Source organism: Megalobrama amblycephala, linkage group LG4, assembly GCF_018812025.1.
Source record: "Megalobrama amblycephala isolate DHTTF-2021 linkage group LG4, ASM1881202v1, whole genome shotgun sequence".
NCBI classification, from domain to species: domain Eukaryota; kingdom Metazoa; phylum Chordata; class Actinopteri; order Cypriniformes; family Xenocyprididae; genus Megalobrama; species Megalobrama amblycephala.
In genome coordinates, this window is record NC_063047.1 from 180,139 (window position 1) to 203,203 (window position 23,065).

General features: G+C 41.3%; 1 protein-coding gene across 1 annotated transcript in view; it reads right to left on the reverse strand.

Annotated features, from left to right (window-relative positions):
* trabd2a (TraB domain containing 2A) overlaps positions 1–23,065 on the reverse strand; it is a 38,459-nt gene that overhangs the window by 10,171 nt on the left and 5,223 nt on the right. The window contains exons 3-4 of the mRNA XM_048186665.1: positions 10,748–10,894; positions 9,658–9,832 (exon numbers count right to left, since the gene is read on the reverse strand). Of these exons, the coding sequence (XP_048042622.1) occupies positions 9,658–9,832; positions 10,748–10,894 (322 nt within the window). The remainder of the gene's footprint in view (positions 1–9,657; positions 9,833–10,747; positions 10,895–23,065) is intronic.

Consider the following 23,065-nt stretch of genomic DNA (forward strand, 5'->3'; position numbering starts at 1 on the left):
CTATTACTATCATTAGCCTGTAACTATTATCTGATACCAGCAGTTAACAAACCCGAGCGGCATTTAAATCTCGTAATAGAACAAAACTGAGCGACATTTAAATCTCATAACAGAACAAACCCGAGCGACATTTAAATCTCGTAATAGAACAAAACCGAGCGACATTTAAATCTTGTAACAGAACAAAACTGACACACATTTAAATCTCGTAACAGAACAAACCCGAGCGACATTTAAATCTCGTAACAGAACAAAACTGACACACATTTAAATCTCGTAACAGAACAAACCCGAGCGACATTTAAATCTTGTAACGGAACAAAACCGAGCGGCATTTAAATCTCGTAACAGAACAAAACTGACAGACATTTAAATCTCATAACAGAACAAAACGGACCGAAATTTCAATCTCGTAACAGAACAAAAATGACACACATTTAAATCTCGTAACAGAACAAAACTGACACACATTTAAATCTCGTAACAGAACAAACCCGAGCGACATTTAAATCTCGTAACAGAACAAAACTGACACACATTTAAATCTCGTAACAGAACAAACCCGAGCGACATTTAAATCTCGTAATAGAACAAAACCGAGCGACATTTAAATCTGTAACAGAACAAGACTGACACACATTTAAATCTCGTAACAGAACAAACCCGAGCGACATTTAAATCTCGTAACAGAACAAAACTGACACACATTTAAATCTCGTAACAGAACAAACCCGAGCGACATTTAAATCTCGTAACGGAACAAAACCGAGCGGCATTTAAATCTCGTAACAGAACAAAACTGACAGACATTTAAATCTCATAACAGAACAAAACGGACCGAAATTTCAATCTCGTAACAGAACAAAAATGACACACATTTAAATCTCGTAACAGAACAAAACTGACACACATTTAAATCTCGTAACAGAACAAACCCGAGCGACATTTAAATCTCGTAACAGAACAAAACTGACACACATTTAAATCTCGTAACAGAACAAACCCGAGCGACATTTAAATCTCGTAACAGAACAAAACTGACACACATTTAAATCTCGTAACAGAACAAACCCGAGCGACATTTAAATCTTGTAACAGAACAAAACTGACACACATTTAAATCTCGTAACAGAACAAACCCGAGCGACATTTAAATCTCGTAACAGAACAAAACTGACACACATTTAAATCTCGTAACAGAACAAAACTGACACACATTTAAATCTCGTAACAGAACAAACCCGAGCGACATTTAAATCTTGTAACAGAACAAAACTGACACACATTTAAATCTCGTGACAGAACAAACCCGAGTGACATTTAAATCTTGTAACAGAACAAAACTGACACACATTTAAATCTCGTAACAGAACAAACCCGAGCGACATTTAAATCTTGTAACAGAACAAAACTGACACACATTTAAATCTCGTAACAGAACAAACCCGAGCGACATTTAAATCTCATAATTGAACAAAACTGAGTGACATTTAAATCTCATAATTGAACAAAACCGAGCGACATTTAAATCTCGTAACAGAACAAAACTGACAGACATTTAAATCTCGTAACAGAACAAAACGGACCGAAATTTCAATCTCGTAACAGAACAAAACGGACCGAAATTTCAATCTCGTAACAGAACAAAACCGAGCGACATTTAAATCTCATAATTGAACAAAACTGAGCGACATTTAAATCTCGTAACAGAACAAAACTGACAGACATTTAAATCTCGTAACAGAACAAAACTGAGTGACATTTAAATCTCATAATTGAACAAAACCGAGCGACATTTAAATCTCGTAACAGAACAAAACTGAGTGACATTTAAATCTCATAATTAAACAAACCCGAGCGACATTTAAATCTCGTAACAGAACAAAACGGACCGAAATTTCAATCTCGTAACAGAACAAAACGGACCGAAATTTCAATCTCGTAACAGAACAAAACCGAGCGACATTTAAATCTCATAATTGAACAAAACTGAGCGACATTTAAATCTCATAATTGAACAAAACTGAGTGACATTTAAATCTCATAATTGAACAAAACCGAGCGACATTTAAATCTCCTAATATTTAAAAGGATACTGGCGTACGATTTCACATGCGCTTCATGCAACAATAAAACACTCTATTACTATCATTAGCCTGTTACTATTATCTGATACCAGCAGTTAACAAACCCCAAAACTCAGTAAAGGTGGTAATTATGTTGAAATTGTACAGACTCGCCCGCGTCTGAGAGACTAAGCTTTGATATTTAACAGCCCGGACAGACCGGCTCCTACACTAACCTTTGACTGACCCGGGATCTGGACAATACCAGAGCAAACTAAGCACTAGGTCAAAATGACAAGCCTGACGTCTGAGGAGATGCTAATCCTGCAGGACCAGAGAGAAACGTGGTGAAATAATCATTTACTGCCATTTCAGAGCAAATGAAACTAAAAATGAGTACTTGAATCATGCAACGAGTTCAATGTGAATCCAGCGAGAAATATTCTTGTTCTGGAGACACACATCTCATAAAGTCATCTGAACACATTGCTGGAATTACCTGCCTTGGAAAAGGCTGTATGTCTAATGTTATTCCCATTAAAAATGCGCTAGAAACATGCATGAATGCACAAGTCGGAAATATGTCTGATACAAAGAGCTTCCAAGGACACACCCTGGATCTTTAGTGGTGAGTTTAATAAGGTGAAATGAATGGTTAGTTGTTGTTGGAAGCTCGAGTCTTGGCTTTTTTTTTCAGTTTGGCCTATTAGTCGTGGTGCTGGAGGTAAACGCTGTATAAAGTCCAACAAAGAAGCGAAGCCAAATAAAATCTCCCAGTGTTATTTCAGCGCTCTCATTAATACTCGCTGCACCTCTGTCCAAATCTGAAGTCATGATTCCTTCAGTGAAGGAAAATCAAAATCCTGTTATTGCTGAAGGCAACTTAAAAACCGCTGTAAACCGTCTGAGGAGACTCAAGACGAGCTGATAAGTGGGCGACAGGCTAAACGCACAAATAAAACAACTTCAACACATTTTTACAATACTGTGGTATTTTTGTTGGAGTCGTATCCATGGAGGAATGTTCACTGGCAGTTAAGATCCTCAGCTTGAAAGCAGAGAGATCAGCGGCACTCGACGGCGGTTCGCTGAAAAATGACCTGCTGTCAGTCTGTAAACAAAACGCTCCGGAGTGCCGCGAGTTCCAGGAGGAGATGCGGAGACTGCCAAAACAACGACTGAACACAATAGCACGTTTTTTGAAAGAAATCTTACTATTTAATTTTTTTTATTTTAATATACTTTAAAATATAATGTATTTCTGTAATCAAAGCTGAATTTTCAGCATCATTTCTCCAGTCTTCAGTGTCACATGATCCTTCAGCTCAAAATCCCCCACAGATCATTTATTATAGCTTGTCAAATTTGCTCCTGTTTGGGTGTGAGCAAAAACACGGCGTTTTTGTGTGTGTCCCTTTAAATGCAAATGAGCTCTGCTCCCGGCCCCCTTTCCCAGAAGAGGGCGGAGCTTTAACAGCTCAACAACAACAAAGCTGGAGAATCTCACGCAGCCAAAATGAGGATTGCACAGTAAAAAAAAGTCAAATCACATTCAACCACCCCTTTAAATGATCTTCTGGGGGTAATTTCTCAGCCAAATTTGATGTGCGATTAATTTGCAATTAGATGAATTAATTGGCACATCATGTAATTAATTAGATTAAAATTTTTAATCACTTGACAGCCCTAGTAATTATGTAATAAAAATAGCACCAAACTCCCTTGATAAAACATTAACCGCAGTCAAAGAGCTCTGAGCAGAACCTCCTGTAGGCCTAAAACAGGAGATATTAAACAGTGAGCTGCAAATAAATATTATAAAATGGGCAATGCATAAGAACAGCAAGAGCACAGTAAAATCCCCTGCTCCACAGATAAATAAAAAATAAACACAAAATCTTGAATAAAACCTTGTAAAACTTCAACTCTGAGAGAATCCTGCAGATCTGAACACACAGCAGATGTTGTTCCTCACACATGAGGGCAGATACACAGATAACATCAGATCCGCTCCACACTCGTCTATAACCTGCGTGATGCCCGAATTATAATGAAAGCCAGGATTCCAGAGTCTAAAGAAAAGCAATCATTCATCGGAATCGACGCACTGGATGGAGTTTATCGCGAGGGTGAAAGGGTGAAATCTACCGCCTGCATCTCTCCAGACGGACGGAGAAGGACAACAGCCGTGATCTGGACTCAGTGGAAACGGGCCACAGCACACAAAAGCGGGAATTTGAAGTCTTGCGATGCCGAGTGAGATACGGCGGGATGTGAAACGCTTCTACAGAGACGGATCAGACGCACACAGACTTTACATGAAAACACCGGAGACGGATTAATAAAGCAAGAGCTCAACTCAAACTCATCATTCTGGCATTATTTACTCACACTACACACATGTGCTGTTATTTACAGCTGAGCTGTGTGCTATACTCACATGTGAGGAACAGACGTTACACTTCTCAGGACATTTTTAAGGCTCTTTTGTTAGGGTTTGACAGCACCGTCTGCTTTCTTTGTCTGGACATTCGAAAGTTCTGGAAAGTGGTGAGTGTGAATGATGACAGAATTTACAGCTATTCATGAATTTCCAGCGAGATGCGTGAGTTTGTGAGTTTGTGGTGGCACGGCTTCGCTCGAGTCCTCGTGGGATCGCATATCTCTGGCACGAACACACCGCGTCTCTCGCGCTGCCAACTAAAGCACAGCCAAACGCGGAGGCCGATCGTTTCAGATGAAAGCGGGAACGGGCTCAGTGTGAAAACAAACAGCTGCGCTGATGTTCAGATGTACGGCGTGTTGCGTGTCAAGACTTTTTTTAAACCACATTTAGATCTGCATCGTCAGTATAATCATGCACATACAATGCACTTCAATGTGACGCATCAAAAGATCTGAATAAAGACATTACAGTTGATACTACTCCATATAAATCACCACAAGTCCTTAAAGGGGACCGATAATAACGAGATGTAATATCAGTCTCTGGTGTCTCCAGAATGCGTCTGTGAAGTTTCAGCTCAAAATCCCCCACAGATCATTTATTATAGCTTGTCAAATTTGCCCCTATTTGGGTGTGAGCAAAAACACGCCGTTTTTGTGTGTGTCCCTTTAAATGCAAATGAGCTCCGCTTTCCAGAAGAGGGCGGAGCTTTAACAGCTCAACAACAACAAAGCTGGAGAATCTGAGGATTGCACAGTTAAAAAAGTGAAATCATAATCAACCACCCCTTTAAAGTCAGCATGAAATGGAATAAACGGCTTCTCAAACAAGAACAAATGTAGGGCGGGGCTTGATTTTGTCCATGGGGAATTGATTGGTGGATCTCATATGAGTGACAGGTTGCCCCGCCCTCATCATCAGAGGGGAAGTTATTCTGTTTCAGATTACGAGGCTGATTCTGACCACAGATTTTCAAATAAAATCAAGCGCATCATGAGGAGCCGAACCGTCTGCGCAGATCCAGCAGTCGTGAGGAGCTTCTGCAGCAGAGCATGCTGGGATTACAGACGGCTGTCTCCATTCGTCTGCTAATAAATGGGCATGCAGCACTTTCCTCTCGTTCACAGGCCCTTTATCTGCAGGCAAAAACATAAAACCGTGTTCCAGGTGCAGCACGGGGTCGCGTGGGGTCAGAGGTCGCAGGTCACATGAGCTCAGGTCTATCGCTGTTACGACACACGTTCTCCAGTTACACCAGATGGTGGGACACGGGATGGATTTTAGGGCTGAACAATGAAACATTTCATCAAGCATTTACAGTCTCGGTTCTGATCAACATGATCATCCCTCAGTTTGTAAAAACGAGCCAAATACAGACATGCCGGTTTCAGACTACACGATTTTGGCACAATCTTGGAACGACAACCGACGCTTCGCGACGTCCTGAGGGACTTGTTTCACTAGTACTTGATGACATCACACATGTCATGGCTCTGATTGGTCGGAGCCCTCCCCTCAGGCAGCACGACAAATACGCATAACCTTTACTCTGATTATATGTCAGTGTGAACTCGTGAAATCCTGTATATTTTAACATCGCCCGTGTCCTTCAGGAAAGGGAAAGTCGTGATTTTCATGCCGATGGAGCTTGAGCACGAGCGCATGCGTTCACCGAATCACATCACAGAATCGTCTCTCCGTCAGCGCTGAGTGTTTGCAGACTGTGTTTCTTCATACACGCGCTCGTAAACAGTTTCACAGTCATTCGTACCGCAGTAAATCACAGCAGCACAAAACACCCGGCTCATAAAACACAGACGGAGCGTCGCAGAGGGTCGACGGCGGCCGCTGCTTCGGTCTGAAGCTCTTGAACTGCATTCACACAACATCACACACCTGCAGCATTCGTGAGGATCGCCGGCTAAACACAGCAGTTACAAACACATCTAACTTTCCCACAGAAAACTCCCAGATCTGAGTTTACAGAAGCGCCGGTGCAGCGCGGCTCACGAGTTCGTTTACAAAAGGAAACTTAATTGTGCGTGAAAAGAAAAAAGCAAAAAATGTAAATGCTGAGTTTAATTACCGCAGTCTCAGATATTTAAATGTGTGGTTTCTGTGATGGGATGAAAAACTCAATCTCTGTTCAAGCAGGTTTCAGTAATACATAAACAGCGTCTTATTGGGGAAATAATGATGGAGGAGCTGAGATCAGTTTCTGATCATCTCCAGATGTTGCACATCATATTTCCACCATCATCCGCCTGACTCCAGATCATTCCATCAGGAATAAACAGCAGCTTATTTTTCCTAATCGCATCTTTTCATTTAGTGACGAAAAGTGAATTAACATATCGGACGAATGGAGAATCGAGTCTCCAAATAATCAAAAATGAAATTAAATTTGAACTGAGCAAATAAAATCAGTTCTTGTTTTTCCAAAATTCCTTTTTATTTTTCTCAAGTTCCATATTTTTTTTTTTAATTTTTAATAATTTAATTTTTCTGAATTCCATTTTAAATGGTTTAATTAAATTTTAATATTAAAAATGATGTCTAATCAATTGAATTTATTAAACTTTAATAATTTATTAAAATGTTAATAATAGTGCCCTATAAAATGTTTCATTTTATTTTACCAAAAATCTGTTTTAATTTTTCAGGATTCTCTGTTTAATGATTTAATACAAATTATTATCTAAAATAGTGGTTGTCACATGAAAAACTTTAGCAATTAAATAATTTTTTAATGCAATATGAAATTAGCACAATTCTTTTCATTTTTAGCAAACAAATTGCTGCACAACAAAGGTTTACTATATAATTAAAACATGGATGAAAAATTGTACGATATAACTTAAAAATAATGTTGTAAACTATATTATAATAGTAATATATTTCTGTCAAAAGTTAAACTGAGCTTTTATTTTGGCAGGTTGTCGTGAAGAGCTTCCCCACATGTTCATTATGGTTTATATATTAATTAACGTTTCACTTATGTTAATGATGTCTAATTGTTTGAGAATGTACACATCAGAGAATAAACAGGCATAATTAGTCCAAATCAGTGATTGTTTCGGTGGTGCTGAATAATTTAGAGATCGATCCAGATTCACTCGTGAGGCTCTCAGACTCGCATGAAGCTTCGGCCCCCCAGAACCAGCCGTAATGGAGCGGAGGGCTGAATCAGGATCACTTACACTCTCCTCTCTGGACGAGCGTCTGCTGAAGAACAGCATGAAACGCAGCCCTTGTTAGTGTGTGGAGCTGCAGTCGTCTCTGCTTTCACTCACTCGCTTCCTGCAGCCACAAACTCAGCAGACTGTGACCATCTGCTTCAACCTCTGCGCCCGAAACACACACACACACACACACACACACACACACACACACACACTCCATCTCATTTTCTCCTCCAACTTCAAAATCATCCGACATCGTTGTTTTACCTTTTTTTGTAAAGGCCGTTTGACTTAGTCATTGTAAACACTGGATCGGTACTTCCTCCTGCGTCACGCGTGACCTTTCCAACATGATTACGTCATGCGTGGAGCATCACAGAGCAGTGCAAGACGAGCATTTGTGGTTAAAAACTATATAATGTTTATTTTTTTATAAAATGTCCGATGGTTTCTCTAGATGAGACTCTTATTCCTCGTCTGGGATCATGTAGAGCTCTTTGAAGCTGCACTGAAACTGACATTTGGACCTTCAACCCGTTGAACCCCAGTGAAGTCCACTATATGGAGAAAAAAAAACCTTCATTCAAAGACATGAACATCTTGGATGACATGAGAGTGAGTGAATTATCAGGAAACTGAACTAATCCTTTAAGGAGCTACATCAGCCGGTGCCATCTAGAGTTTCATGCCAAAACTCTGTATTTGTCTAATAACCTTATGTTGTATATTATGAAGATTGTTGCTCTTTGAGTTGCTTTTGTTGTCTTTTGTAAGTCGCTTTAGTCAAAAGCATCTGTTGGATGTAAATGTGAGTACGTGAATCGCATTGCAACATTTAGGCTTCATATAAACAGAATTCGGATTTATTCCGATTGTTGAAAATTAGTGCATTTATTTTCTTCCTCATGTATGTATTTAAATGTGAGGAATATTCATGTGTTGCTTCATGCATTTCTGGACAAAAAACACTTTTTTGTCAAACTCGTGATGGTGAAGTCATTAGAAACATGAAACTGGCACCGAGACCACGATCATGATCCGCGGACAGCATGACGATCAGCTGCTCGAGGAGAGCTTCAGGTGCGAATCCGACGGCGCTGGTCCGCGGGGCTTGTGGGAGCAACACAAACATTCCCGGCATTCCTCGCTGTGCTAACGAGCCGGAATGCTGATTGTCTCGCAGCAGTGCTGTTGTTTTAACCCTGATCAACATGCTCTCTTTATCTTATCAGCTGCAGTCTGTGCCGAGACAAACACACAATATCTGCCACAGCAAACGGCACTGCTGGAGTGATGCAGTGACTCAAACTTCACAGTAAAGAGCGTTTCCTGCTGTTTACAATCTCCCTGTTTTCAATCTGGAGTTAAATGAAGCAGAATATGTGGCAATAAGTAGATTGCATGTGTTTATGTCCATTAGTCCAGCTTCTCTAACCCATCGCTCTGGCTCATAAAGAGCCTGCGTTTGCCGCACGACCACAATGAAAAGAATTTGAGTCATTTGTTCTAAGTGGCTTTAATCAGATTTCCACATCATTTCATTGAGCGCACGGCCGCTGATCCGCACATGACCTCGCGGTGAACCGCGCCGGAGCCGTCGCTGTGATGGACGGCCATCGAAGGCGGAATAATTACAGCTGCAAACTTTTCTTCTGAGAAAAAAGAAAATCCATTTCTCAGGGTTTTAAAAAGCCAAGATTTGCTTTTAGAAAGAGCATAATCTCATTTAATCTCTGCGACATGAGCGCGCAATTATTTTTAGCAGCAGTGTTTGCAAGTCAAAAGCTGCTGAACGCTGGAGGATATTTGCACACCGAGGTCAGAAACGAGCCGTCTCGCAGTCGTACCTGAGCTGGAAACATTTCGTTACGTCACGCCCAGACTCAACTAACCCTACGGAAATAAAAACCTGATCAAAAGAAGACTTCAAAGGCATCTGGGGAGCTTCCCGAGGGAAACTGACCTGCTCCGAAGGCGAAGAAGAAGCTCTTGTCGGGTTGCTCCTCGAGCAGTGCTTTGACGCGTCTCCCCATCCTCTCGTTACGCTTGTAGATCAGCTCCTGTCGGAAGTAGCTGTCGATCTCCTGCGCCGTCACCTGCTCGCTGGCCGGCAGCGTCACGTTCTTGAAGTTCGGGACCTGGACACACATTGGACAGATGATGTTTCAGTGTAGGGGTAGAAAAGAGTCAAGTTTTCTTCTCATCCTTAAAGGGGTGGTGGATTATGATTTGACTTTTTTAACTTTAGTTAGTGTGTAATGTTGCTGTTTGATCATAAACAACATCTGCGAAGTTACGACACTCAAAGTTCAATGCAAAGAGATATTTTCTTTTACAGAAATCACTTTTTAAGGACAACGAGCTTCTTCCTGGGTTTGTGACATCACAAACCCTAAAATTTACATAAACCCCGCCCCCGAGAACACGCAACAAAGGGGGCGGGGCCATGTTGGGCTGCTTTAGAGAAGAGGAAGAGTTGTTGTAGTCGAGTGTTGTTGACATGCCGTCATTTTACGCCGGACTGCTTCACAAACGAGGGTCAATTCAACACAAAAGATGAACATGACGACACATGCTAGTGGATGAGTTGAATCAACTCCACAGCAACTACATCAATTTATCCACTAACCATTCAGAAACGTCTAAAAGTTGTAACTTCTTCCTGAGTCTCTCCATCAGTGTCGACTCCGGTTTGAACAATGTAAGGCTGAACACTGTCGTCATTTTGTCTGCGTGAGATTCTCCAGCTTTGTTGTTGTTGAGCTGTTAAAGCTCCGCCCTCTTCTGGAGCAGCAGCTCATTTGCATTTAAAGGGACACACACAAAAACGGCGTGTTTTTGCTCACACCCAAATAGGAGCAAATTTGACAAGCTATAATAAATGATCTGTGGGGGATTTTGAGCTGAAACTTCACACACACATTCTGGAGACACCAGAGACTGATATTACATCTCGTGAAAGGAGCTCCTTTAACATCTAGAAAATAACATGAATCCCATTTTAAGGATGTTTAGATGTTTATACTGGAAAATAAGACTCAATTACTGTGTACCTGCGAGGTGTCGTGGTTGAAGACGATGGAGTTCAGATCTCCACAGTTGTAGTGCTTGATCAGGTCCTCGGTGGTGTAGGGAACCTGCAGACTCCCGGCGCGGAGACTCTCCTGCTGCAGCAGCGTCTGATTCAGAGCGAAAATCACCTGAAACACACAAACACAGCCATGATGGTTCTGCGTCTTAAAGGGACGGTTCATTCTGTCATCATTTACTCGTTCAAACCTGTGTGATTTATTTTCATCTGTTCTGGTGGACATAAATCAAGATAAGTTAAAGAATGGTGGTAATCAAGCAGTTTTGGTTCTCGTTGTGTTTTTTGTTCATGCAGTGGAACCTGTTGATTATCTCTTTTATGTTCAACAGAAGATTACGGAGTCAGTCATACGGGTTTGGAATGACATGAGGGCGAGTGGATGATCATTTTTGGGTGGACTGTCCCTTTAAGAACTTAGCAGTTAGTCGAGGGCAAATCAGTCTTGCTTTTTAGATTTAAATTAGACCAATCTACTTTATGTGACAGACTTAAAGTTAAATGTCATTACTAACTTTTAAGACAAGTCTAAGCGGTTTATGTAAAAAGTGCGTTGTGGACCTGAAACCATCTTAAACCAGCAGAAAAACTATTTTATTTACTACTTAAAAAACTATATTTTTTACTTTATCAGAAAATGGAAACACGTTCTGAGTGATTTCTTACCATCAGATCACAACAACACGTGATTTGAGGAATCATTGATGTCTGGAGCACAAAAGCGCTGCACTTACACACTCCTGACGCAGTGAACAGAAGCGCAGTGTTTCTGTCTGATGTTCCTGAATGAGCTTCTTCTGAAGCGTGAGTGAATCTCTCTCAGATCAAAGGCTCAGCTGAGAGTTTCTCTCAATTAGTTCTAGCTGACGCTTTTTGTTGCTTCTGCTGCTGCAGCTCACTATTGAGTCACCATGAAATTCCCTAGTGTTTACACACACACACACACACACACACACACACACACACACACACACACACACACACTGGTTCACTATCCTTGTAGGGACTAATGGTTTTTATACTGTACAATCTGTACATTCTCTCCCCTACAGTAACTCTAACCATCACAGGAAACATTCTGCATTTTTACATTTTTAATAAAACATCATTTAGTATGTTTATTAATCCATTTCCCCCATGGAGACTGGTCCCCACAATGCAATATAAACACACACTCACACACACACACTCTTGAGCTCTTTTCATCAGCGCCGATGACACTCTCCGGCCGTCCCTCATTGTTCGCGGGGCTCGTCCGAGAGAGGAGGGCAAAGCCCAGCAGATGCCTTCATGTCTGGGACAAAGAGCCGTCGGCCGCCGCGCTTTCATCCCGCGCTCATCAAAGCCTCCTGCTCTGCATTTGAAAGCGCGCCGGCTTTATGCTGCTCAAATTAGCCTATCGCCACCCCGCTAGCCTCACAAACCCCGCGGCACAAAAACCCTCTCCATCTGCTGCGGCCCAAGCATCTTCACCCCCTCGACCAGCCTTTCAGCCCCTTAAATTACGGCACGGAGGAGGAGGAGGAGGCCGTGAATGAAAGAGCTCCGAAAGTGAGAAGGAAGAAAGACGGGGCTGAACGAATGCTGTGCCGCGGCTCCGTTCTGTGGGTCACTGGACACATTCACACACACGGAACCAGAGTGAGTTCAGATCAAAGCACTGCGGCCCTATGAAAGTCAACAATTCTGCTTTGTGATGGAAATCAGCCCGTTACGTTACGACGGACGCACAGGAAACACTCCACAGTTTGCTGAACAGTATGTAACAGAATCACAAAAATAATAATGATGAAATTCAGACAGGTTTCCCAAACTGCGATTCAGACAGACGGACGCTCCCGGTCTTCACTGCAGATCAGCCGAAACGCTAAAGTGTAGCAGCATCATCACGGTGACGGCTGAAGTAATGTCTTTATGAAGCTGAAAATAACAGAATCAATGATGCAAACTTCATCAGTTATGAGTCAGGAGGAGACCGTGGCATCACTGACGGATTTACAGTGTTTTCTATATATAAATCAGACGCTGGGTGTCAGAATCTGTAGCTGTTATTGTGAGATGTCAGACAGCGTCGGTCCGTCTGTGATGGACAGCCTCTCAGTCCGGCGCTAATGGACTTAACCTCGTTTCTCATGACATCATCCGTTCTCTGTTTTCCCACCAGTTAAGAACACAAACAAAGCCACAGCTCACAGCGCACCGCCGGCGACATCACCGTATATTTGTGAATGGATTCTGATCAGCTGGGAAACTTTCCCACGATTAAACGGCAGAAGAGTAAAGCAGCGCCTGACGCCGGTCTGCGGCTCCAAACACACGCCGGGATCAGAAATTCATTCAAAACAGACAGAGAAGATCCTCTCCGCATGTTTTCTGTCATTTATTACACATATTCTGTGACTTTAGATCAGAACGCACTTTATAAACTTACCAGATATGAGTTACGTTTACAAGGTTTCGTGTTGACAGACTTCTGAGGAAGAACTGGTTTCAATCAACCCAGCTGACAGGGAACGTTCTGACAAGGTATAAACAAACGTTCTTCCAGTAACGTTAATAGAACGTTCATTTAAAGTTACCTCATCTTTGATAATGTTCTCAAAACGTTAGCACAAAAACATTATTTATTCATGGAATGTTTTTCTGAAATGTTTTAGTTTGTCTAACATTTTTTAAATGTTTCTACATGTTTCAGAGAACATTCAAAAGTAACGTTCCCATAATGTTAAAACAATGTTTTTTAAATGTTGAATGTTAAAACAACTGAATCGCTGGGATAAAACTCATTTTAAGCAAACAATACAGTAATTTTTAAACAATAGCAGACATTTAACCCATCCACTGGGTTAAAACAACCCATTCGCTGGGTTAAAACAATAAAATCGCTGGGTTAAAACAATAAAATCGCTGGGTTAAAACAATAAAATCGCTGGGTTAAAACAACCCATTCGCTGGGTTAAAACAACCCATTCGCTGGGTTAAAACAACCCATTCGCTGGGTTAAAACAACCCAATCGCTGGGTTAAAACAACCCATTCGCTGGGTTAAAACAACCCAATCGCTGGGTTAAAACAACAAAATTGCTGGGTTAAAACAACCCATTCGCTGGGTTAAAACAATAAAATCGCTGGGTTAAAACAACAAAATTGCTGGGTTAAAACAACCCAATCGCTGGGTTAAAATAACCCAATCGCTGGGTTAAAACAATAAAATTGCTGGGTTAAAACAACCCATTCGCTGGGTTAAAACAATAAAATTGCTGGGTTAAAACAACAAAATTGCTGGGTTAAAACAACAAAATTGCTGGGTTAAAACAACCCAATTGCTGGGTTAAAACAACCCATTCGCTGGGTTAAAACAACCCAATCGCTGGGTTAAAACAACCCAATCGCTGGGTTAAAACAACCCATTCGCTGGGTTAAAACAACCCAATCGCTGGGTTAAAACAACCCATTCGCTGGGTTAAAACAACCCAATCGCTGGGTTAAAACAACAAAATTGCTGTGTTAAAACAACCCATTCGCTGGGTTAAAACAATAAAATTGCTGGGTTAAAACAACAAAATTGCTGGGTTAAAACAACAAAATTGCTGGGTTAAAACAACCCAATTGCTGGGTTAAAACAACCCATTCGCTGGGTTAAAACAACCTGGGTTAAAACAATCGCTGGGTTAAAACAACCCATTCGCTGGGTTAAAACAACCCAATCGCTGGGTTAAAACAACCCATTCGCTGGGTTAAAACAACCCATTCGCTGGGTTAAAACAACCCAATCGCTGGGTTAAAACAACAAAATTGCTGGGTTAAAACAACCCATTCGCTGGGTTAAAACAATAAAATTGCTGGGTTAAAACTGGGTTAAAATAACCCAATCGCTGGGTTAAAACAACAAAATTGCTGGGTTAAAACAACCCAATCGCTGGGTTAAAATAACCCAATCGCTGGGTTAAAACAATAAAATCGCTGGGTTAAAACAATAAAATCGCTGGGTTAAAACAACCCAACTGCTATCTCTAGTTAAAACAATTCAGTCACTGGGTTTGTCCATTTTCAACCCAACTTGGGTTGTTTTTAACCCAACAGCTTTTAGAGTGTACATCTAATGTGAAAATGCATCAAGTAAAACCTTCAAGAGTAAAACATTTGTCTGTGAAATAATCATCAGCGCGTCCAACGTTCAGATAAACAGAAATTCCACACACTGACTTTCATCTGAGATTTCACTAAACCTCAGTTATTTTCAGCCCCTGTGGAGATTCTTTATCTTCAGTTTCGTCTCCAGACCAGCTCAACAAGCGTCACTAAAAGCATCTCAAACTCCGTCTAACAGCCATAAACATTCGTCTGCCGCTCGCATTAGCAGGTTAAACATCAACATGTTAAACGTCCTCCTGACAGCGGCGGCTCCAGCCTCCCTGCGGACCAGCTCTTTAAACCGCCTTAAGAGGGAAATGGAAAGAATCGGGACACACCGGCAGCTCCAGGCCTCCGCGTTATTCCTCCTCCTCACACATATACATATCTGTGTGTATATATACACACACACACACACACACACACACACAGAGAGAAAATGTTTATGCTGTCTGACAGAATCAGTGTCACACGCTAAAGTGATTGTGCTTTGATTGACAGCTTCATCCGGCCCACACATGCAGTCTCAGCCAATCAGCTTGCAAGAAAAACAGGATATTATAAGCAGTTCATGTTTTAATGATGGATTCTAATCATATAATGGATGTCTAATATTATATACAACGAATATGAGCACATTAACACTGCATGTGATTAGATTAAACAGAAAGTGATGTTTCAAATGTTCAGCATGTCACACTGCACAACTACCGTAAAATCATCTAAAAGACACGCTTCGCTTCAGCTCAAGCCATGAATGTGGCGTCTCATGCTGAAAATCTTCATGTCCCACCATGTAAAAATGTCCCTGTAGTGGAAAATATGTGCGGATAACCTCTCAACCCCAGAGAAATGGATCCGCATGTGGCCGCGAGCCATCGCCCGTTTGTGGTTCTTCCACCGGCTTCAAAATTAATGTAGACACGGGAAAAAGAGTCCATCCAGCAGACCGCAGCGGCCCGAATACACACACACACACACACACACACACACACACACACACACACACACATATTTCTAAACATATTTGAAACAGAGTTTCTTCTCAATGCATCCATGTGATTACGGAGGAGGGAAACTGATTCCATGCAAGAGGAATTTCAACTAGGAATTCTGATTAACGCTGGGAAAAGAGAAGAGCAAGAAGAAAAGAAGTAATAGAACATGCAAAACAGGCAAAGAGGTGCTCAAACACAAGACGAATGTTGCATGAGTGAAGTCAGTACTGGCTGAAAATTGTAACTATCAAAATGAGTTTGTGCTTAAAACAAGAACAAATATCTGCCAATGAGGTCAGAAAAATAAACTTGATTCAAAGAGAAAACCAGTTTATTTGTTCTTGTTTTAAGCACAAACTCACTTCATTTTGACACATTTTTCATTAATCAAGTCTTAATATCTTCAGTCATTTCTCTTCTCCAGTAAATGTATCTCGATTTAAGAATGTTTAGATGTTTGTGCTGGAAAACGAGAACATGATTCTCTGCGGTGTGAGAGACGCTGCTTGTCTGTGCGGTTTTTATGAGGTCAGTGAGCAGCGACAGACAAAGAGCCCCATCCCCAAAGACAAACACTCTTTGGGTGCAAATGACCCTGAAAACGCGGCCGTTTCATCCGAGCGAGTGGAATTCTCTCCCAGCCGGGACAAAAAGTAAACAATACAGGGGGCGCAGGCCGCGGGAGAGCGAACTTTCACTCGCGAGACCCACAAACCCAAGAACAACAAGCCAACAATACGGCGCTGCGCTCGCGTGATTCGCTCTGCGGAGAATCGGGGAGACTTCAAAGGCCGGCGGATCCGAGTGACCGACAGCGTAAAAGAGAGTTTGACAGGAGCGTCTTTCATGTGCTCCAGCAGGGGATTGTGGGAGTGCGATTACATCACCGACGGCACAAACGCCACACCGTAATGTTGGCCACTTTAAATACAGCCACAAAATACAATCTGTGCACAAATAAAGCAGCCGGATTCTTGGATTCTGCTGTTGACAGAGACGTCTGCTAAAGTGCCTCCATCAACAGTCTGAAGTGTGAATCCACCATCTGCTTTTCACAATCCCTGCCGCTCCGCTCGTCTCTTCACGCTTGCATTAAACCCGTGTCAGATCCAACGCTTTTCCCGTATCCTATTAATCATGCTGAGTAAGTTGTCTGCTCAGAGATTAAAGCCCTCGCTACCCACAAACCAGCTCTCTCAGGACGGAGAAACGCTGCACAATGCTGAAGAGTTTAGCAGGAAGAAATAAGAAGATGAAGCTGATATTAAAACAAGGAAAAAATCTACAAGCGTATTCTATGGAAGCTTGTTTCCGCCATGAAATAAAAAATAAAAAAGGTTTTTGTGACTTTTTATCTTGCAATTCTGACTTTATATCTCGCAATTCCGACTTCATATCACGCAATTCCGACTTTATATCTCGCGATTCCGACTTTATATCTCGCGATTCCGACTTTATATCTCGCGATTCCGACTTTTATATCTCGCGATTCCGACTTTATATCTCGCAAATCTGACTTTATATCTCGCAATTCCGACTTTATATCTCGCAATTCCGACTTTATATCACGCAATTCTGACTTTATATCTCGCAATTCTGACTTTATATCACGCAAATCCGACTTTATATCTCGCAATTCCGACTTTATCTCACGCAATTCTGACTTTATATCTCGCAATTCTGACTTTATATCACGCAAATCCGACTTTATATCTCGCAATTCCGACTTCATATCACGCAATTCCGACTTTATATCTCGCAATTCCGACTTTATCTCACGCAATTCCGACTTTATATCTCGCAATTCCGACTTTATATCTCGCGGTTCCGACTTTATATCTCGCGATTCCGACTTTATATCTTGCGATTCCGACTTTATATCTCACAATTCCGACTTTATATCTCGCAAATCTGACTTTATATCTCGCATATCTGACTTTATATCTCGCAATTCCGACTTTATCTCACACAATTCCAACTTTATATCACGCAAATCCGACTTTATATCTCGCAATTCCGACTTTATCTCACGCAATTCTGACTTTCTCACGCAATTCCGACTTTATATCATTATATCTCGCAATTCCGACTTTATATCTCGATTCCACTTTATCTCATCAATTGACTTTATATCTCGCAATTCCGACTTTATCTCACACAATTCCGACTTTATATCACGCAATTCTGACTTTATATCACGCAAATCCGACTTTATATCTCGCAATTCCGACTTTATCTCACGCAATTCCGACTTTCTCACGCAATTCCGACTTTATATCACGCAATTCCGACTTTATCTGACGCAATTCCGACTTTCTCACGCAATTCCGACTTTATATCACGCAATTCCGACTTTATCTCATGCAATTCTGACTTTATATCTCGCAATTCCGACTTTATCTCATGCAATTCCTACTTTATATCTCGCAATTCCGACTTTATATCTCGCAATTCCGACATTCTAACTTTATAACAAGGCATGAAGATATTAAGATATTATAACGAGGCCGTTTTCTGCCCTTTTGTTTTGTGCTCCACTAGAACAGGTTGATTATTTTCCTCGTATTCTCCATTGTTGCAGCTCCTCTCTTCCCAGTCTGTCAGTAACGCTCTGTTTAGTTCCTGTCTCTATGAAGCCCCTCCTTCTGAAAAGCACAGTGTGCTCTGATTGGTCGGCTGGAGCAGTGTGTTGTGATTGGTGTTTGGGAAATGTCCCGCCCCTTTCAACACACTACTAACTAAATCAACCAGGCCCCGCCCCTTTATTCTGCGCATGAATTATTCAAATGAGGAATATTGTGAAGAAAACTCAAGATGGAGTTCAGAAACACTGACACTGATATAGAGAAGAACTCTGTGAATGATGAACATGGAAAAATGCAGAATAGATTCCCATTAACATCATGCTTTTCAGTTGCTTTGAAACATTGTGTGTTGTGAAAAGCGCTACAACTCTTGCCGCAGGTGTCTAAACACCAGTGTGTTCCTGTCCATCAGAGCCTCAGAAACACTAACACAAGATTAACAACCCGTTTGATTCAGTTAACACCTCTCTGATACTAATGCATTAGCACATTAGCAGGGACAATAGCGGCTGTAATTGCTCACACACACATGCTAATGGAGGCTTTCGCACAAACGAATCCCTGAGTAACCGTCAATGATGGCAGGACAGAACAATAGCGGGGAATGATGGGTATTAAAGAGCTTAAGCTACTGAGATACACTTTCACACAAACACCACTGGAAACAACACGCACAAACATCCTTCTGGAAACTGATGAAACATCACCAGCCAAGCTCAAGCACGGCTCAGTTCAAGAGTAAAGCTGAACCTGTTCCCGAGTTTCCTCATGAGCTCCAGTTCAAACCAGGAACAGGTCTGAGAGCGGAGAGACGCCTGGGGCCGATCTGCTCTAATCCAGACGTCTGTGGAGTCAGACCGACTGATGCCGACTCGCGTCAGAAGATTAGCTGAACTAATGAGTGTTTGTGAGGTTTTCCGCTGATACTGATACGGATACAGACTCCACTGGAGGAATGTGCTGCATCCGACACCTGTGTGTTTGGTCAACAGCGGTGAGGAAACCGGGCACTCCAGGGTCCCAATCACATGACATAGATTCGCTCACTTCATCTGACACACACACACACACACATAATTTCCCACTTTAGGTGACACAGTAACTCTGAGCAGGTAGAATTTCCCAGCTGCCTCGGCTGGATGAACTTAAAACAATCCGCTGTGCGTCAAACTCCCAATAACCGTGAGCGTGTGAGTGTTTGCTGAGTGGAAACAAATATGAAACACCTGCTGGTGAAGAAGACTGTACATGAGAAATACAGACGGTGACGGAAACTGTAAAAGTCTTCAGGTTTTCTTTTGGAAAATCCTGCTACCCTAAATCATGTAATGACTCTCATTACTACCGTTTCAGTCTCTGCACACCTTCTGAAAATAAACCCTGACACACACACACACACACACACACACACACACACAAATGAGAAACACAGAGATCTTTTACTGCGGTAACTTCAGCACTAAAACTCACTGAGACGGTGTGAATGTGTTTCTAAACATATAGAAACAGAGAGAGAAATGACAGTTTGATTATTTGACTCTAAAAGACACTGAATATTCAGTGATATTATCAATTTTACTTGATCTGAATAATGACACTTTTAACTTCTCCAGAGCTGCTTTACAGCTGAAACTGAATTTATTTCATAATTGATCAACTTCACGCTGTTATTGAACTGAACTGAATCAATATTGAACTGAATTGAGCTGATTAATGACACTACACTTGATGTTCTTGCTCAGTTTTTTTGTCTTGTTTTCCCGTACAAATATCTAAACATTTACTTGAGAAGCAAAATTATTTTTCTGACTCCATTAGAAGATATTTGTTCTTGTTTTGAGCATAAAGTAACTTAATTTTTATATGTTTTTCATTACACAAACTTAATATCTTCAGTCATTTTCACAGGTTTGCCCTAAAATGAAAATTAAGTAATTATTTACTCATCCTGGAGTTGTTCTAATGCTGTATGGCCTTCTTTCTTTTTTGGACCACAAAAGGAGAATTTTTTAAAAATGTCCCACACGCGCTCGTCCATATAACGCTCCTTTCTCAAGATGTAATATCAGTCTCTGGTGTCTCCAGAATGTGTGTGTGAAGTTTCAGCTCAAAATCCCCCACAGATCATTTATTATAGCTTGTCAAATTTGATCCTATTTGGGTGTGAGCAAAAACACGCCGTTTTTGTGTGTGTCCCTTTAAATGCAAATGAGCTGCTGCTCCAGAAGAGGGCGGAGCTTTAACAGCTCAACAACAACAAAGCTGGAGAATCTCACGCAGCCAAAATGACGACAGTGTTCAGCCTTACATTGTTCAAACCGGAGTCGACACTGATGGAGAGACTCAGGAAGAAGTTACAACTTTTAGACGTTTCTGAATGGTTAGTGGATAAATTGATGTAGTTGCTGTGGAGTTGATTCAACTCATCCACTAGCATGTGCCGTCATGTTCATCTTTTGTGTTGAATTGACCCTCGTTTGTGAAGCAGTCCGGCGTAAAATGACGGCATGACAACAACACTCGACTACAACAACTCTTCCTCTTCTCTAAAGCAGCCCAACATGGCCCCGCCCCCTTTGTTGAGTGTTCTCGGGGGCGGGGTTTATGTAGATTGTAGGGTTTGTGATGTCACAACCCGGGAAGAATCTCACTGTAGTCCCTACCAGCCGTTTCTGAAAAAGAAAATATCTCCCTCTGCATTGAACTTTGAGCGTCGTAACTTTGCAGATGTTGTTTATGATCAAACAGCAACATTACACACTAACTAAAGTTAAAAAAGTCAAATCATAATCAACCACCCCTTTTAAAACAAGACAGGAAAGTATCACAGAATGATCCCATGTCATATATTCCACATGTTCTGGGAGTATACAATAGAGTTTAGTGGAAAACAAACCAAAATTTAATGTATTTAATGAAAATCCTGCCGTTGGTCTTTTGTGCTCGACTGCGTTCATGAGACTCACTCCGACTCGCCCAGAAAAACACACGAGTCATGAGAAATCAAGAGTTCACTGAGTTGAACATCTCCGGACCGGAACTGATGACAGTCAGAATGACAGCTGACAAATGTGAACTCAATAACGACGAACACAACGGATATATTCACCTGAGAGAAGAAAGTACATGGATTGTATGTCATGTTTGATTTCTCAAAACTTGTGTGTTTTTCTGGGTGAACCGCAGTGAATTGTGGCCCTAATAATAGAGTCATACTGCATTAGAACAACACCACGGTGAGTAAATGAATTCATTTTCATTTCATCCCTTTAAGAATGATTAGATATTTGTACTGGTGCATATCATCGATATGAATGTGATTATTGAAACTCTTCACGTATCCTATCTGCATGGACACTGAATTTATTTCAGCAGCAATTTTGCTGTATTAATTTTTAAGAAAGCGCACTGGGACACAGATTTCTGCAGCAGAAACAGTCAGCTCTTTCATTTTGGCTGCTATGAAACAGCACTAAAAGCCTCATTCCTGTCTGAGATAGGCAGTTATCATCCCGCTATGAGCTCCAGCGGCACAAACCGCTGACAGAAACGCAGATCGTTCGGTGTGAGACTTCATTACACAGTCTGTTCGCTCGCCGGGACTTCACATGTGAGGCGGCGGGTGATTTAAACGTGCCATTTAAGGGGCACCATCTGTACAAACACCATTTATCATTATTGGCCGTGTTTTTGAAATCCAGTGCGATTTGGCTTGGAGATTATTTTCTCAAACGTTTAAAGTTATGTTTAACGCCACAAAGTGGTAAACATTAACAACACCATTGGAATTCGAGGCTGAGGCGCGCGTTAAAGGCGCCAGAAGTTATTAAAGGATTTGGCCGCTTCTTGCGATTCCTGATTTTGTCCGAGCGGGATGATCCCGAGATCCAGTTTTCACCTGAAACTGAAGCGCAGTGAAACTCTGAAGAGACTCAAACCCTGATGACAAACTCAGAGTCTGTGAGACGAGGCAGCTTTATTTCTACAGCAGCTTCACAAAGATAAACAGAATCAATGATGCAAACTTCATCAGAAATCCAAATTCAGATGTGTAAAGTTCATCGATTATGAAACGACCCAGCTAACAGGGAATGTTCTCAGAACGTTCTCTCAAAGTTACGAACAAACGTTCTTCCAGTAACATTAATAGAACATTTGTTATCTGGACTTTAATAATGTTCTCAAAACTTTAGCACATTATTTACACATCATTCATGGAATGTTTTTCTGTAACATTTCAGTTGGACGTTCGTCTAACATTTTTTAAAAGTTACTACAGAACATTCAGAGAACATTCAAAAGTAACGTTCCCGTAATGTTTGAAGAATGATACAATGGAATGTCCCATTAACATTCGCATCATCCACATATTTTTATGTGCATTTTGGAATATCCCATAAAAAATCACTGGATGGAAAAGCCGAGATGTGCATAAATTCTAAAAATGTGCATAAAAACTGAATTGATTTGAAAAATTGTATCGACAAGAAGATGCACATAAACTATGATGGAAACACATTCACTGAATAAATTCCTCTCAAACTCGTTCGACTTTTTTTTTTTTCCA